The sequence below is a fragment of the Camelus bactrianus genome, chromosome 34 (genome assembly GCF_048773025.1).
Source record: "Camelus bactrianus isolate YW-2024 breed Bactrian camel chromosome 34, ASM4877302v1, whole genome shotgun sequence".
Lineage (NCBI taxonomy): Eukaryota > Metazoa > Chordata > Mammalia > Artiodactyla > Camelidae > Camelus > Camelus bactrianus.
The window spans coordinates 15,838,497-15,856,049 of NC_133572.1; the positions used below are offsets into that span (position 1 = coordinate 15,838,497).

General features: G+C 37.0%; 1 protein-coding gene across 7 annotated transcripts in view; it reads right to left on the bottom strand.

The window, feature by feature from the left end:
- The window catches only part of DNAI7 (dynein axonemal intermediate chain 7), a 58,876-nt gene that overhangs the window by 3,695 nt on the left and 37,628 nt on the right, over positions 1–17,553 (bottom strand). For 6 of the 7 annotated variants that reach the window (XM_045510302.2, XM_045510301.2, XM_045510304.2 and 3 more), the window contains 4 exons: positions 9,342–9,405; positions 6,600–6,760; positions 4,834–4,990; positions 1,010–1,224 (listed from right to left, as the gene is read on the bottom strand). In XM_045510302.2, the coding sequence (XP_045366258.2) occupies positions 1,010–1,224; positions 4,834–4,990; positions 6,600–6,760; positions 9,342–9,405 (597 nt within the window). The remainder of the gene's footprint in view (positions 1–1,009; positions 1,225–4,833; positions 4,991–6,599; positions 6,761–9,341; positions 9,406–17,553) is intronic. The other variant, XM_045510305.2, reaches the window with a different exon arrangement.

Here is a 17,553-nt window from a genome sequence, read left to right on the forward strand (position 1 = left end):
AGCTTCAGCACAAAGTCTTCACGTTACCTTAAGCAGTTTATCGCCTCTTTTTGGGCTTATCAGAGCAATCAAGAGATTGAACTAAAGTATCTATCTGGTCTCCTATTTTATACATTATGATCCAAGAGTAGTGCATATGTTCATACTGAAGTGTGAATATGTGCATACTGTGTGTGCAACAATGTGTTGCAACTTTTAAGGATCATAATTTTTTATACATATAAAATTTTAACATAATAATGCAAAATTATTTTCCAGGTTTAACGTTTACAAGGTGGCGGTCTGAAGGTGTGCAGAGTTCACTCTCTCATCTGACTTTAAAAGCAAAATCTGATGCTATTTCAGCCTTCCTGGCACATTCATAAGGAATTTCAGGTTCTCTTTCTCTCTCTTTTTAAAAACAACTTTCACGAGGTGTATTTTACATACTCTAAAGTCGACCCATTTCAAGTGCACAGTCCAATAATTTTTTTGGTAACTTTACTGAGTGGTGCAACTATCACCATAAATCAGTTTTAGAACACTTTCATCCCCCTAAAAAAATCCCTTATACCCATTTATAGTTAGTCCCCATTTCCACCCTCAGCCTCAGGTGCCCGCTAAATCTACTTTCTGTCTCTCTCCATTTCAGACTGTGTAGTGGGCAACGGTGGCTCATTCAGAGACCAGCCTCAAAAGGGATTTCAAGTGGCTGGGTGGTAAGACCCAGAAGCCTCTTTCGAATGGATCAAAAACTCTGACAGTCATACTGCAACCAGGCCTGTAGCTTCATCAATTGGTCTATTCCTAGAAACTTTAGGGTACCGATTTGCACTTTACTTATTACATGTTATTACTATTGATTCAATTAATATTTCATTTAGAAATTATAGCTCAAGGTATATTTTAAATATTTTTATGAAAGACATATTTCAATATGTAAATCACCATGACTGACTGCTTGGACACTGTCTTACAGTCCCCAAGGAGGCTTCCCTCTTTGATTTGACTTGCTACAACAGTGGTTTACCTTAATTTGTATTTGAATCTCAGTAAATACTGTAGTCACAGTCAAAAGTACTTTATTCACATCAAGTGGCCTTAGCTCCCATGACTGGTACGGCATGTTAACGTGAGCATCTTGAATCAAGGTAACAGGGCCAAAGGTTTCCAGGCTGAATGTTATAAGTCTGTCTTCTGGTTGGTAAGACACATTGCTGATGCCATCAGTCTTCCAGTGTTTACCTTTATAATTAGGAAGAATGTGACATTAGTTTCATTTTTCCCTCTACAAAAATCAGGTGAAAGAAACCACCTCAATTACTACAATGTGTATTAACTGATTTTTCACATTAATTGACTAATGGACTGATTGAGTAGAATCTCAACAAAAAGTCAACTTTCCTGGGAGTTCCTTCCTGTCTACAGGATCCAGACCAAACCCCTCAGCACGACTTGTGAGACCTTCAGAATGAAGCTCTGACTCTCATTTCTGGTTTCATCCTTTGCCACTTCTCACACCTGTTTCTAGCCACTTTTCTTCCTTCCCCAACCACATCCTATACCTCTGAGCCTCAGCACATGCAGTTCTTTCTTCCTAGAGTTCTCTTCCTTAATCTTTTAGAGAATCTCTGTTCATCTTTCTTTTTAAAAACAACTTTAAAATTCACTTATCACTCATATGTGGAATCTAAAAAAAAAAAAAAAAAGAAAAAAGGACTCATCTTTTCTTCTATGAACTCATCTACAAAACAGAGACAGACTCACAGACGTAGTAAACAATCTTACGGTTACTGGGAGAAAGGGGGTGAGAAGGGATAAATTTGGGAGTTTGAGATTTGCAAACATTAGCCACTATATATAAAAACAGATTTTAAAAAAGTTTATTCTGCATAGCACAGGGAACTATGTTCAATATCTTGCAATAACCTTTAATGAAAAAAAAATGAAAATGAATATATGTATTTATATGCATGACTGGGACATTGTGTTGTATACCAGAAATTGACACATTGTAACAGATTGTACTTCAAAAAAAATTTTTTTTTAATTAACAAATAAAATTCACCTATCTTATTTTTTAGTAAATTTACCCAGCTGTGCAACCATCACCACCATCCGGTTTTTAGAACATTATTATCCTCCTGATAAGGTCTCTTATGTCCATTTATAGTTAATTCCCATTCCTAACCCCAGCCCCAGGTAACCACTAGTATACTTCTTGTCTCTGAAGATTTGCCTTTTCTGGACTTTTCATTAAATACAATTATATAATAGGTAGTCTTTTATGTCTCTTATAAATCAATACTAAAACACAATCCAACTTAAAAAAATGGTCATAAGATTTGAATAAACATTTCACCAAAGAAGATACACAAAAGTACATTAAACACATGAAAAAGATGCTCAACATTACCAGCCTTTAGGGAAATACAAATTAAAACCACGAGGTACCATTTCACACCCACCAGGGTGGCTTTAATTGAGAAAAACAACAACAACAACAGATAATAATAAATGTTGGCAAGGATGTGGAGAAATGGGAAACCCCGTATGTTGCTGGCAGCCATGTAAAATGGTATGACTACTATGAAAAAACATTTTGCAGTTTCTTAAACAATTAAGCATCAATTTACCATTCGACCCAGCAATTCCATCCTTAGGGATATACCCAAGAGAAATGAAGACTTATGTCCACACAAAGACTTACACGTGAATGTTCTCTTAGTCTCTTAAGGACCTGTTTAAATTTCCATCCTGGAAAAGGCCTTCCTTAACTCTCCAGACTGACCCAGTCACTGTTCTGCCCCACACCACCTCCATCTATTATACAGCACCTTGCTACACTGTATTATGACGTTCTTCTGTGTCTGCCTCTCCTACAACTTCGAAAACTCCTGGAGGAATGAACCGTCTCATTTATCTCTATCTTTCTTATTGTTTAGCATATTTATAGAATGAGTGAATGAATCACTTCTTTCCCAGAATACCCTCTTCATTTCCACTTCTCACAGGGACGGTTTCTCCTCTTCTCACAGGGAGGGTTCCAATGACTGTTCTTGACTCTTAAATTCAATATAACAAATACAATTATATTGGAAAACTAAGTGACTTATAATTCCTCTTTTTGCTTTTACACTAACAAAATAACTTTAATTTGTAAAGGTAAAAATTAAATATTGCCTATAATAAATTCTCCAAATTTCTAGTATTTCCTGGCAAAAAAGTTTCCCCATGGTTTAAAAAGTACTGGAGTTACAGATTACTGCTGTATAATTACTGCATAATCAAATTTTACATGCTGTATTTCCCTGAATCATTTGGGATAACTTCCCTTGTTGAATTCTAATTTAGTGTGAGTATTTTTTTTTTTTTTTTTATTGAAGTATAGTCAGTTACCATGGGTCAGTTTCTGGTGTGCAGCATAATGTCCCTGTCATGAAGAGATATACATATGCTTGTTTTCATATTCTTTTTCATTAAACATTATTACAAGATATTGAATATGGTTCCCTGTGCTATACAGAAGAAATCTGTTTTTTAATCTCTTTTTATATATAGTGGTTAACATTTGCAAATCTCAAACCCTTGAATTTATCCCTTTCCCACCCACTGTCCTCGGTAACTGTAAGACTGTTTACTATGTCTGGAAGTGTTGTTTCTTTTGTAGATGAGTTCATTAATGTCCTTTTTTCTTTTCTTTTTTTCCTTTCAGTGTGAATAAATTTTAATGTGATAAATAAATATTTAAGAACCTTACCATTAATGGAATGGAAAAGTGAAACCTCTAAAGCAACATGAAAGGAAGAAATTACCTAACGCTCATTTTGATATATTTTGTAGTTTAACGTATTGATAGAAACATACTGTTTTAATACATAAATTGTTTCTAAAATAAATAATATCTGTGGCTATGTCTATAAAAGCAAAAATGTGGAGTATTGTAGCAATCATAAAAAAAGTTTAAAGCACAAAATATTCTCTAAATTCTCTGCCACCATAACTAAATAGATTAAGTAATAGCTCTGTGCCTTGGTGGTCTTATCTGTTCCACCCTATCACCCGGTGTGTAAACCCTTTCACGAATAAATAGGATGTAAGATAATTCACATTAAAGACAAAGCTACATAGCTTCCACCTAAGAGCCTCAGAACTGCACAGCTTAATTCACAAGGCCTTTCAGAGTTTAGCCAGTCAACCCAAAATAAGCTGTTTGTTAATGACTGGTGAATCGTTAGCTTGTATTTCTGTTAGTACTTCTGACTTTATTGATACTTATTTAACATTTTGAATCAGCAATAATTTCATGGTTCAACAGTCAAAGTTATAAAGAGGCATACGGTGGCTAGTTTTCCTCTTTCTCAGGTTTCCCATTTGCCCACTCCCCTTCCCTAGGACTTGGCTGCAGTAAGATTTGCAATTTATAAGTTATTAACATTAAAATAATCAAATTTTAATCACCCCAATCTGAATTATTTGGCCATTGCAAGAGAGAGTAGGCTTTTCATTTGCTGGGTTTTTTTTTGATTTGCTATGCTATCTTGATATTTTTGTGCATTTCCTTCTTTCTTAAAACATAATTATATAACCATCAAGTAACGGTTCAGAGAATATGGCAGATAAAATAAACTAATATAGGAACTAATAGTTATAAAACTCAGTAAATTTTTAAACTCCAATCCCTATTCATTTCCATCAAGAGCAAACAAAACAAAGACCCTAGATTTGGCACAGAAATATGCAAGATTAGAAACTCTGTTTACACACTGCATTTCTTGTTTTGACGTAAGGATCTGTATTATCACACCTCTTTTCGAGACATAATTATCAAAGCTGGTTAAGGCATTACTGTACCTTCAGCATCCCACCTTGCAACCATAGGATCCTCAAAAAAGATGACATTCTCATGAACCTTAAGCATGACCTCTATGGGTGGGAAAGCGTTTTCCATTTCAAAGTCTTCTGAAGTTTCTGGAGGATACACGTATTTCTGTAATCCTTCTTTGAGTATCTTTTGAAAATGACCAAAATAACACCAAGTTAGAAGCTGACTAGTAATAGCTAAAGATGTAAACATTGCTGAATGAGCTGTACAGTTATTTTTAATAAGCATCGCAGTTTGGTCACATTTAAGTATAGACTGACTAACAAAATGTCACAATGAAATTAAAGATAATGATTGAGGAAAAAAACAGAAGAGGAAAGGAACAGCAGTATTATCCTTAAGAGGGTGAAAATTAGTTTGAGGGGTTATGAAAAAACTACTCTTTCAGGTATAAAACACAAAAGTACATATAACACATACAATAGTATATCTGTGGACAATATTTCATGGGGGATGTTGTTGGGGAAAAAATGTCTACAAAGGCTCCTGAGAGGGGTGAAAATGGGAAAAAAAATAAAAATTAAGAAATACTGCTCTAATACAAGAGTGCATGAAGACCCTTAATGGGATGGGGTTGTGGGTGACCAGTACCTGGCAATCTGTGTACCTGATGTGTTAGAGCCAAGAGATGGGAGTGGGAGGGGGCTGGGAGAGGGGAGGGAGAAAGAAAAGAGGGCAGGAGAGCAAGGAAGGAAGGAAGGAAGGAAGGGCCCACCACAACGTAACCGGGTATATCTGGGACACAGGCCACCAGAAGTTAAACCAAGTCAGTACTAGTGCAAGTGTTGCTACCTATTGAAAGAGGGATGAGGAACTTCTTGAAACATGATGAACAACTGCTACCATCAGTATCCTTACTGGTATTTGAGCACCAGCAGCACTGGCATCACCTGGATCAGTGCTTCTCAAACTTGAATGTGTGTATGAATCTCCTGAAAATCCTGTTAAAATGCAGATTCAGTATCTCTGAGGTGAAGCCCCGAATTACGCGTTTCTAACACGTTTCCAGGTGGTGCTGATGCTGCCGGCTCATGGACCACACATTGTATATTAAGGATCCAGACCAGTGGTTCTCAAACTTTAGGGTGTGTTTTGCTAAAACACAGATGGCTGAGCCTCACCTCCAGAGTGACTGAGGAGGGGCCCATGAATTTGCATTCCTAGCAAATTCCCAGATGATGCCAAAAGATGCTGACGCTTCTGGCTAAGGGACAACATACTGGGAACCACTGATTTAGACCAGAATCCACAAACTATGGTTCCTGGAAAATCCAACCCATCACCAGTGTTGTAAGTAAAGTTAAACTGGAACACAACCACGCCCATTCATTTACACACGGCTGCTTTAGCGTTACAATGGCAGAGTTGAGGAGTTGCAGCAGTGCTGGTGTGTGGCCCGCGAAGCTGAAAATATTTACCACGTGGCCCTTAATAGAAAAAGTTCGCCAGCCTCTGAAACAGAATATCATTATTAAGGCCAAACTGGCACAATACAAACACAGTGCTATAGATTTACAATTAAGTTATTATGTATGAATTCTAGTTTCAAAATTCATAACATTTCAGATTCCTCCTTTTAGTATCTGAGTCAAATTTATAAATCCAAGACAGTTTAAAATTACATTTTTTCCTTTGTGCTTGCTTAATAGGGTTAGAGTTCATCAGATGTTAGATCATTTGAGATAAAGTAAAAGTGAGAAATTATTCATAAATTTTGATTCAAGAATCAACCTACTTCCACAATCATCCAGCCCTTCACTGGTTTACACTGGGGGGGAAGCTCCAAAATATCCAAGTGGTACACTCCACCCAGAGTTGTGAACTGGTATAAATCAACCTCAGGGTCTTCAAAGGAATATGGCTTTTCACAAGCATTCTCTAACAGCAACATCTGGGCTGAAATTAATCAGTTTAATTCAGTTTCTAAATAGATCATAACATTTCTGTTTTTTCTTAGTAGGGAGATAAAAAAAAATTCTAACAGTGGTAAAGGAAGCTTTCATTTAGCTACAAAAATTTTTCAAAATGTGGTTAATTCAGAACTGTTCACAAAGCTAACCTTGGAAGTGGGAACACGTATGCATAATGGTAGGTGCAGGGGAGGGCTCCATTTATAGTTCATATACTAACATTCTAGGAATTTGTATACAATAAGTATGTGTTACTATTAAAACAAAACCTTCAAAAATGTAGTTTATTGTAGGGGTGGAAAAATAATTTTCCCACTAGCTTCTGAGTTCTTGGCTGAGACTCCTGTAATAAAAGACAGATAAATAAGGGAAAGACAAATAGAAGTTTATTAACATGTACACCTCACGTATACATGGGAGATACCCTGGGAAAAATTAGTAACTCAAAGAGGTGGTTTAGAACTCTGGTTTATATAGCATTGTCTACAAAGAACAATACATTTGTGGAAAAATAACAGGCCAAAGGAAAGCAGTTAGTAAAGTTGGCTATGTGGCGCCCCCTCCAGGCTGACAGGGTCTCAAGTTGTCTCTGAGAATTAACCTTTGCCCCTCCTGGTACAGAGGGGAGGAAGAATACTTTTGAAAATTTATATCCTGCTTTTAGGCAAAGAGGAGGAGGGGAGGGACCTTTTCTTGCATCTGCATCTTTTTAATTGTTTTCAGCTCAAAACACTTCTGCCTAAGTGGCATATTTTGGGGTGGCATATCCTGCTATCTTACATTATAAAAGACCAAAAATGGTTTAACACAAAATTTAATAACCACCAAATGAATTTTTAAAAATTGGACATTTTAGGGCTAAAAATCTGAAAGAAAGTAAAATGGAAAAAAAAAATTTTTTTTGGTCCATGTACGAAATAAAAGCTAACATTTTTCCAGCAAAAATAGGCCCAGCTCATAGAAATACAGGGATGGAAGATGAAAGAGAAGACACTGGATTGGATAATCTCTTGTGTTGAGAAGTTTTAAGGGGAAATTCTATTGTCCCAGAATTCTCAGTGCACAATCAGGGGATCTGTGATGTCACACATCACCGTTCTCAACTTTTACCAAAATTGTTTCAATAGAGTGTGATAGATAAGGAAAGGAGATCGGGCCACTTACAGGTTCCACACTTAACTAGCTGTGTGACCTTATCAAGAAACGCTAATTAACATCTCTAGTCCAAGTGCTTTCCTCCAAAAAAATGGATGTAATAGTAGTGCCTATCCTCTAGAACTTGGGGGTACTGTGATTTAATATAGGAAAAGAGTTTAGAACTGGTGTCAGACATATAGTAACAACTCAGGATCTGTTAGTCTTACTGTTTCTCATTACAATTTTCCTCTTCCATCAAAGGAAGCGCACCAAAATGGCACTAAATTTAACCCATGGAGACTAGGCGCTGAAAGTAAATGGAAATATCCAAAGAAAATTTCAGGTAAACAACTGCCCCTTTTCCCTGTGTACCTTCAATAAAATGCAGACCTTACGTAATTTTCAGATGTATCTAATTAGTAATCGATTTACCTGAAAAGAAAGAATACTGTGTCCAAACTCAGACTGTTTATGATACGCATTATTTGGGGGGCACCATGCAGAAAACCTTGGTGTTACTGACAGAGGTTCATGCATTGACTATAGTATCATATTTCTAACAGGAAAATTACCTCACAGGAATTATAGAAAAATTACAAAGATACAAACCTAGTTGACTGCTGACACAAAAGTATGTTGGAAAAAGTGAAGTAGACAAGAAGCCTGTTATAAAAAATTATGCTAAAAAATACATTAGAAAGCAGATTCCGTAAAAGGTACTGGGAAAGTAGCATAACAATGAAGTTAATGGAAAAGATGTACATAAATCTCAAACTAAAAGATTTACAAGTTAGACTTCACTATCATTTTGACACTTTAAAACTGTATGCAATTGCTATTTGCCAGAATAAGACTTAATACAAAAGTGTTGAGAAATTTCTTTTTGTGTATGTGTGCTTGCAAATGTTCAAGGCAACATTGCTTGTGATAACAAAAAAATTGTAAGTGACCTTATTGTCTACTAATAAGGATTTAAATAATGTTCCATTATTAGATGGCATTACACAGATACTTTAAAAAGTAAGGTTACCCATGTGCTCTGACTTAGAATAATGTTGAATACTATTCATTTAAGGAGAATATGTATTGTGTTTCATGTATGTATGTACAATAACAAATATTGTTAGGTGAAAAAAGTGATTTGAACAAAAACATTTGTAAGATGTAATCCCATGGTTTTAAAGTCAAAAGAGAGAGAGAGAGACAGAGAGTGCCCATATTAAAAACAAAAAACAACAACAATAAAAAACACAACTGCTAACACTGGTTATCTCCGAAGAAGGATTAGGAAGAAGTTTCACTTTAAATATACTTCTGCAACATCTGAGTTGTTTTGCTTTGTTTTGTTTTTCTACAATGCCCCTACATTTCTTTTACAAGCAGAAAATCCCAATAAAGTTCAATTCTAAAAATGTAATTTAGAAAAGTACCTGCTGAAACTGTTTCACTTAATAATTTCATCTCCAGGTCACATTTTGTGGCTTCAGGTTCTTCCTGGACAGACAAGGACAGATGGGTGTGACTGTCAGTGGCTACTCAGCCCAGATTCACTCTCTTTCTGTTTCAGTTCCCACTTCAGGTTTCTGCTACCTCACTTCCAGGGCCCCAGACTGACACTTGTTCCGGCCTAAAACTGGACTCGAAACCGGTATTTTAAGCATTATTGTAAATGAGAGCACACCTCCACAGAACTTCACGAAGGCAGGAACTAGCCTGCTCAGATTCTCCACTGAAAACCCCCACGTATAAAACAGAGAGGTGAGGAAGCATTTCAAGCCATAAAAACACTATTTATATTTGCATGTTGGTTTTAGCCAAGTTTCAGATTTTGCTTGATTTTGGCAATAAGCTCTCTAATATGAGTAATTCCAAAGCCTGCTTTTGGGTAAGCCTCTCAAGGAAATTAAAGATGCCATGCACCAAGTAATGTAGAAGACAGTATCTTCTTACATCCTGGTGTAGTAAAAAGACCACCATACAAAGAGGAGGTAAGACAACAGAATTTATATCCAAATCTGCCATTAACTTACCTTTGTGACCTTGAGCAAGTCATTTAACCAACATGAGCCTCAAATTCCTGACCTAAGAACCTATTTGGTACATGGCTGCATGCCAAACATATCTTGTAAACAATCCTAAGACACAGCTATTATCTTCGTTTTATAAAAATGGGAACTGAAGCTTGGAGAGATAACTGGTCTAAGGGTCAAATAAAATAATTAAAGTAAAGAATTTTGTACACTGTAAAGCACTAGATAAATGCAGTGTTGTTATAAAAAATTGGTATGCATGTGCTAATATTTGCAAACTGGATTATATCCAGCAAACTTCATTTGGCCTCAAGTACCACCTGTACTTTTCTAGAACAATAGAGGAATCTTATAGCAGAATTCTAGCCAGAAGCTTCAGGTCAGCCAGGCCCACCATGCCTCTCATCCTCATCCACCATACAAAGTCAAGTCCCCCTTAGTAAGTTATCTTTTCCCTTACTCTCATCACTGCATTGCCCTGTAACCTCCTCTGGACCAGTTTCAGCACTAGTGCATTCTCTGCCAACCCTTTCCATCAGGTCTCTGAAACTTCTTACTTATTAACTCATCCAAAGAATTTTTCAGTGCCTAAATTGTATAGATAACACTAGATACTAAGAATTAAAAAAGAAAAAAAGAAAGGAAGAGAGTCCTTGACTTAAGAGGCTGCTAGTCTACTAGGGAAGCAGGTAAACAAAGAGCTGTAATACAGTTTGTGGGTGCTGTAGTGAAAAGTAAGGGGTCTACAACAGGGATACAAGGGAAGAACAGTCCATTCTGTGGCGAAAATAGTCTGTGGGTGGAGAAGATAGGAAATGCTACCCAAAGGTGTAAAGTCTGAACTAAATCTTGAAAGATACTTAGGTCTTCCAAAGAATGGTGGCAGGGAATTCCAAGTGTGGGTGAAGGCAGAAAGGCATGAAGCAAAACAGAGGGTTTCAAGCACCCCAAACCATCAGATATGGTTGGCATGAGACATGGTAGGGGGGTGTACAGGTTGGAAGCTGGAGAGAGGCTTGTGGAGAGCTTTGGGTGCCACTGGAAGACTAGAATTTCTCCTAAGGGTAAAAGACAACGCCCTAGGAAACTCCCAGGAAGAAATCTGCGTTTGGAAAGAGTATTCTGGTGGTCAGCTGATGGATGGGTTGTCAGTGAAGAGTAAGAAGTCCAAGGTAGGAGGATTAGGGCCTAATTCAAGATAGAAGCAACCAGGGCCATCAGAAGGAGCATATATGAGAGATGGTAAGGAATTAAATCAATGTAACTTGGGTGGTGACTGGATACAGAAGAAAGGCAAGAGTCAGGCAAAGACGGATTTTCAGATGCCTGGCTTAGGCAGTAAGGTGGATGGTGCTACAAATTACTAAGACAAAGAAAAGGAAGAATAGGCTTAGGAGAAAAGTAGTGAATTTGATGGTGGATCTGTTGATTTTGAGGTGCCCAGGGGACATCTAGGTAGCCTTTGATATGCTATAGCTGTCATTAAAAAGCCAGTTGCATTTCTTCCTTACAGGAAGGATTTTCCTCAACAATAATACCAAAGGTATCAAACCAAATGAATCAGGCTTTCCAATTCACATCTTCAAAAAGTCGAGAATTCTTTTGCATTTAGATCAAACTGGTTTTCTAACCTGGGAGGGAACTAAGAATTTAGGCCTTCTCAAAAGAACTTTGCCCTTGATAACCACATACTTCAGTATGAACAACAGAAATTTATCAGCTTCCCCATTACCACATAATAGAATAAGCCTGTATTTAACACACTGCCTTTACACGACTCACAATTTTTACAATTTTATGTTATTCTTTAGCTCAAATGACTCTGTTTTGAAGTTATACTTCTTGCGGAAGTAAGCAATGGGTCAACGCACATTCTAGCGCAAGCTCCTTATGAATCTTGACAACTGTTCTAGAATGTCTTCCTGTCACGGCAGCTATATCATTAGAACATACTCCTGCACAAAAATTAAACTCCAAGCCACACTGACAGATACTATAATTCTTCATAGTTTTATACATCCCAAAGCTCCTTGTGTTCGTTGGCAATGAGGGTGAAAAAAATACTTCTTTCTTTAATATTATCCTCATGTTTATATCTGGTAATGAAAAGTCCTCTTTCATCATAATCATTTTACAAAATTTGCTGTTTTCCACGAATTTTTTTTTTTCCTCGAGATAAACTTTAATAGTGTTTTGCCAAGTCTCCACAATCACCAGCTGGAATTTTTATTTGAATTGCACTAGATTTATAGATTTATAATAAATCTACGAAATATAATATTTTCTAAAAACTGTTTATCTGGAAATGTTGACAGAATAACAATATGAAGCAGAGAAGGTAGCTAAAGTATAACTTTTCAAAGACACCTTGGTTCAATAGATTAAGGAATTGCCTTGTAACATGGAAGAACTTCGTGGAACAGTAGCAAAGTATTTTTCATTGCAACTTGAAAAATGTGCAGATACTGTAATGTGGAAATTCTTTTAATATATATGTCATTTGAATTTGATATAAAAATATAACCTGGGTCATGAATAAGATCACGGAAACAGACTAGAATTCCAGAAATAGACCTTAGGATCCACTTGTAACATTAGCACATGGCGTTTCAGATCAATAGGAAAAGCCAAGGTTTATATGGTGTTTGGAGTCAGCTGGCTAAGATTTGAAATAAAATAAATTTAGATTCTCCCTACTTTACACTAGATGGATAAAAAATTTAAAAGTGAAAACATAACTAGACCAATCAAAAGCCACAAAAATCATGAAAGTATTTGAAAAGTACACAGGAGACTGATATCAACAATCATCAATGGAACAGGTGATCTTGCTATTACACATCTGTAAAATGTCAGTGCTGAATACTGTACACATGTGATAGGATGGCTCAAATTTTATTGTCCAGCAAGAGAAAATCTATACAAAGGAGGTTCATTGTACTGAAATCCAACTTTTTCATCATCAAAAGATAATTTAACTAGAGCTTCAGAATAAATTGTTGGAACTGGCTCTTGATAAGGAATTAAAGATGAATTTTAAAAATATAGCATCATATGCTTCCTTTTGGATAAAAGATCAGAATGACTATCCTGAGTTTCTGAAGTCTCATTCATTCCTGTGGCTTTAATACCATCTATACGGCAGTGAATCCCAAATCAATGCCAGTGATGCTCAACTCTGGAAGCAAAGCGCCCAGTCTACACACAGACATGGTGGCTGGGTCTGACTTTCCTCGGAACTCCAGGTTCACATTTGCCTACTTGATATTTCCACTTGTGCGTCCCAAACTTACCATGTTCCCCCAAACCCCCCTGGTTCCACTGTCACTCTCGACCAATTCAGCCCATTCCTACACATCTCAGTAAACTACATCACCATCTGCTCAGTTTCGCAAAAATCAAAACTCAGCAGGATTTGTTTACTTGACCTTCAAAACATATCGACCTTTCCATGTCCCTTACCGCCCTGTCGTCCAATCCACCATGACCTCTCATGCCTCCCCAGTACTATGTAACGCCATTCCATGCTTCTGCTCTGGCCCCTCACAACTCCCTCTCTACACTGTGGCCAGAATAACCTTTTGAGGCCATAGAACACACCACTCTCCTACATTCAGCCCTCTAACGGCTTCCCGCCGCACTTACAATAAAATCTTAGCTTCTTCCTCTGGCCTGCACAGCCCTGCTTCACCTGGCTTCTGCTTTCCTCTCTGACGTCATCACGTACCACTTTCCTCCTTGCCCGCTATACGTCAGGCCACTGGCCGTCCTCCTGTCTGTCTTGTGACCTTTGCGGTGATCGTTCCCTCAGACCGGAATATTTTCACCCTCGTCATTACATAGCTGATTCCTTCCGGTCATTTGGGTCTCAGCTTAAATAATAACTCATCATACAAGCCCTCCCTAACCACCCAATCTAGCTACCACCAGTCACTCCCTACCACACCATCCTGTTTAATTCTGTGCACAGCAATTGTTAATATCTGCTATTTTCCAGCCTTTTCTTATTTATTGTTGGTTTCTCCTGACTTGCAAGTAAATAATGAGAGCAGGAATCTCATTTGTCCTTCACCACTGTCCCCTGAGGGCCAGAACAGTGCCTAGGACATATAGGTAGGCATTCAATAAATACTTGCTGAATGAGTACAGAAACAAGAACAAGGCAGCGGGTATGACCGTGGAAATCGGGTGCTGCAGTCAATCTGTGCGAAGCTGAAGGCTGCTGAATGGTAAGGCTAGGTTTTTCACATGGGCTGTTCTCGCAGATTTTACATTTATCCATCATGATGCTGAGAAGTCCCCAGATCTCTAAGGCTATTTACTCCATGTCTCTACACTTTTACTTCTGACCAGAATAATTTCCTTTCTTTTCCATCTAAACTCCTCCATGCCTATCAAAAGATTTAGCTCAAATGTTACCTCATCAGAGAAGACTTCCAACCTCTTCACTCTGGTTTTTTTTCTTTTCTTTGTTTTTTTTTTAGGAGAGGAGTCATTCTGATCTCTTAACTCTCATGCCTAATCTCTGTCATTGCACCTATCAGAATGTACAGGAACCGCAGCACTTCTCCTCCACAAGACTGTCAGCCCATTAAAAAACAATGAACATGATGAATTCCTTACAGAAGATACTTAGTACATTTTATATTTCATATACACGTTTTATATACTGTACATACTCATATTTATATTAAATATATATAGTACATATATACTCACGTTTTTGTTAAATCTGGTATCTGTTTATAGAGTATCCTAAAGACTTTTTTGTCTATTTGTTTAATTAAAACTTTTTTTATTGAAGTATAGTTGATATAGTGTTTCAGGTATATAGGAAAGTGGTTCAGTTACATATACTTATCTATATATGTCTGTATATATCTATATACATATATATTCTTTTTTAGATCCTTTTCCACCATAGTTTATTACAAGATATTGAATATAGTTCCCTGTGCTGTACAGGTCTTTGTTGTTTATCTGTTTTATATAGTTAGGTGTATGTTAATCCTAAATTCCTAATTTATCCCTCCCGCTTGCCCCTTTGATAACTATAAATTTGTTTCCTTTGTCTGTGAGTCTACTTCTGTTTTGTAAAGTTCATTTGTATCATTTTTTTAGATATCACATATAAGTGATATCATATATTTGTTTTTCTCTGACTTACTTCACTTAGTATGATAATCTCTAGTTCCATCCACATTGCTGCAAATGGCATTATTTCATTCAACAAAGGCTATTTTTAAGTTGAAGTTTAAAAGGTTCAAAGGCCCATATACTATCATGCATGCCCCTTAAATCACTAAAATATTTCTGAAGATCACTATCATTTTTAAAAAGCAACATTTCTCATAATTGTGCTACACTTAAATTAGGCTTTTCTAAAAATTTTGCAAGATGTATTAATTGAGAAGACAGTATTAACCAATACCTAAAATTTATCATATTATTATTACTACACATTTAAATTAACTAAAATATGGTATTAAGAGCCCTCTAGTGGCAAAATTCTTAATAGATTCATGAAAAAGGAAGACGTAACTCTTAATTTATCTCTTCCCACCTTTTCCCCTTTGGTACAAGGTTTGTTTTCTATATCCGTGTGTCTATTTCTGTTTCGTAAATAAGTTCCTTCGTGTAATTTTTTTAGATTCCACACGTAAGTGATATCATATATTTGTCTTTCTCTGACTTTACTTCACTTACTATGATAATCTCAAAGTCCATCCATGTTGCTGCAAATGGCATTATTTCATTCTTCTTATGGCTAATATTCCATTATATATATATATATATATACACACAAACACACACACACTCACACACACATATGTACACACACACATACACACCATATCTTCTTTATCTAATAATCTGTTGATGGACCTTCAGGTTGCTTCCAGATCGTGGCTATTGTAAACAGTGCTGCTATGAACACTGGGGTGCATATCTTTAGAGTTTTCTCTGGATAAATGCCCAGGAGTAGAACTGCTGGATCATATGGTAACTCTGTTTTTAGTTTTCTTAGGAATAAGAGACTTAGTTTTTAAGCTAACAAAGTCCTAAATACTTGTTGCTTGAAATCATATCACATACCAAGCATAAATTCAGGTATTCTGGGCCATAACTTCTGTATGATTATACTAATATTTGCCTTGCAATCAGCCTCCAAATTTACTAAAAAGATATGAGAAATGTAATATTTATATTAAAATATATCAACATAAAATTATAAAAATAAGCAGGTTATCCTAAAAACAAGTTTTAAAAATTAAAAAATCTCTTCCTCTAAAGACAAAACATAGTAAGTTTGCCTCCTGATCTTACAGGTAGTCCCTAATTTAAATACACTCACACAAACACATGTACACTTACACATGCAAGTTAAATTTCATGAATTTACACGCTAGTTTTTAAAGTTCAGAGCATATTTTGCCACACCAAGAAAACAGCGTTATGGATGACATTTAGGGTTATGCCAGTCCCTATACTGCTGTGCTTGTAAAGGAACACAAACCTCACCACCATCCATAAATGCTGCCTCAAATTCACTCTTAGTTTTGGCTGGACTGCAAGGGGCACGCTTCTCCTGAGGCCGTTGTGGTGTGGGAAATGAAGCCTTCCTACCACCACCTCCCAGGCCAGATCACCCCAGGGGTCACAACTGCTGGGGAGACGGTCCCAGGACTTCCTCGTGACAAGCTTGTAGATTCCCAAGAAGTAGCAGAAATGGTTCCCAGCACAGCCAAGTATAACTCAAAGAGTCTTAAACATCTCTAAAACACAGAGTAATTTTCATGTGGCTAGAAGCTGAGGTATTTGATACGGGTGACTGTTCCAGCACAGGTCATTCACAACAGATCACTCAAGTCAGGACTTACTTTCACTCACTTCACCATCCATGCATTCACTTACTCATTCATTCATTCAATAAACATTTACTGAGCCCCTAACATGTACCAGGCCCTATGCCTACTGTAAATATAAATAAAGCCTATCAAGATAGTCTTGTCCTCAAGATCATACTTTGATGTTTAAGAATCTAATAATTAAACAGGATGATAAGGACACAGTAGAGACACATCTAATTTAGCCTGAAGAAAAGGGAAGAATTTTGTGGAGGTAAAATTTAAAGCAATGGAATAAAATTTGTATTTTAAAGCAGGACAAGAAAATGTAAGCATAACATACTCCCTGCCCGTACCGGGCCGTCTCTAACGTACAGTGCGCATCTGCGGTACACGTTAACCAGACCTCCGCCAAGGTGGGACGCCTGCCACAAAGGTCAATATGTTTTGGGTTTTTTTCCCCTTTCTTCTGATGTCGGCGATGTAACTTCTTAGAAGACCAGCATTCTTTCTCGACTCTGTAAGAGGTCACGGTGATTTACTGCTCACTTGGTACGTGCTTCCCTGGATTGTGTATCTTTGGTGAACTTTATGCAAAATGTCAGTGTGTCATTTGATGGATGACCCTTTGTCTAGAAGATGTGTATGGCTGCGCCTTCGACTTCTAACAGGTGGAACAGTTCTCAGAGCTTCTGAGAGCCTGACTCCTGGGTTATAATTCTCAGTTTAACTCGCATAAAATTCTCCTTTCTCTTCTTGATGGT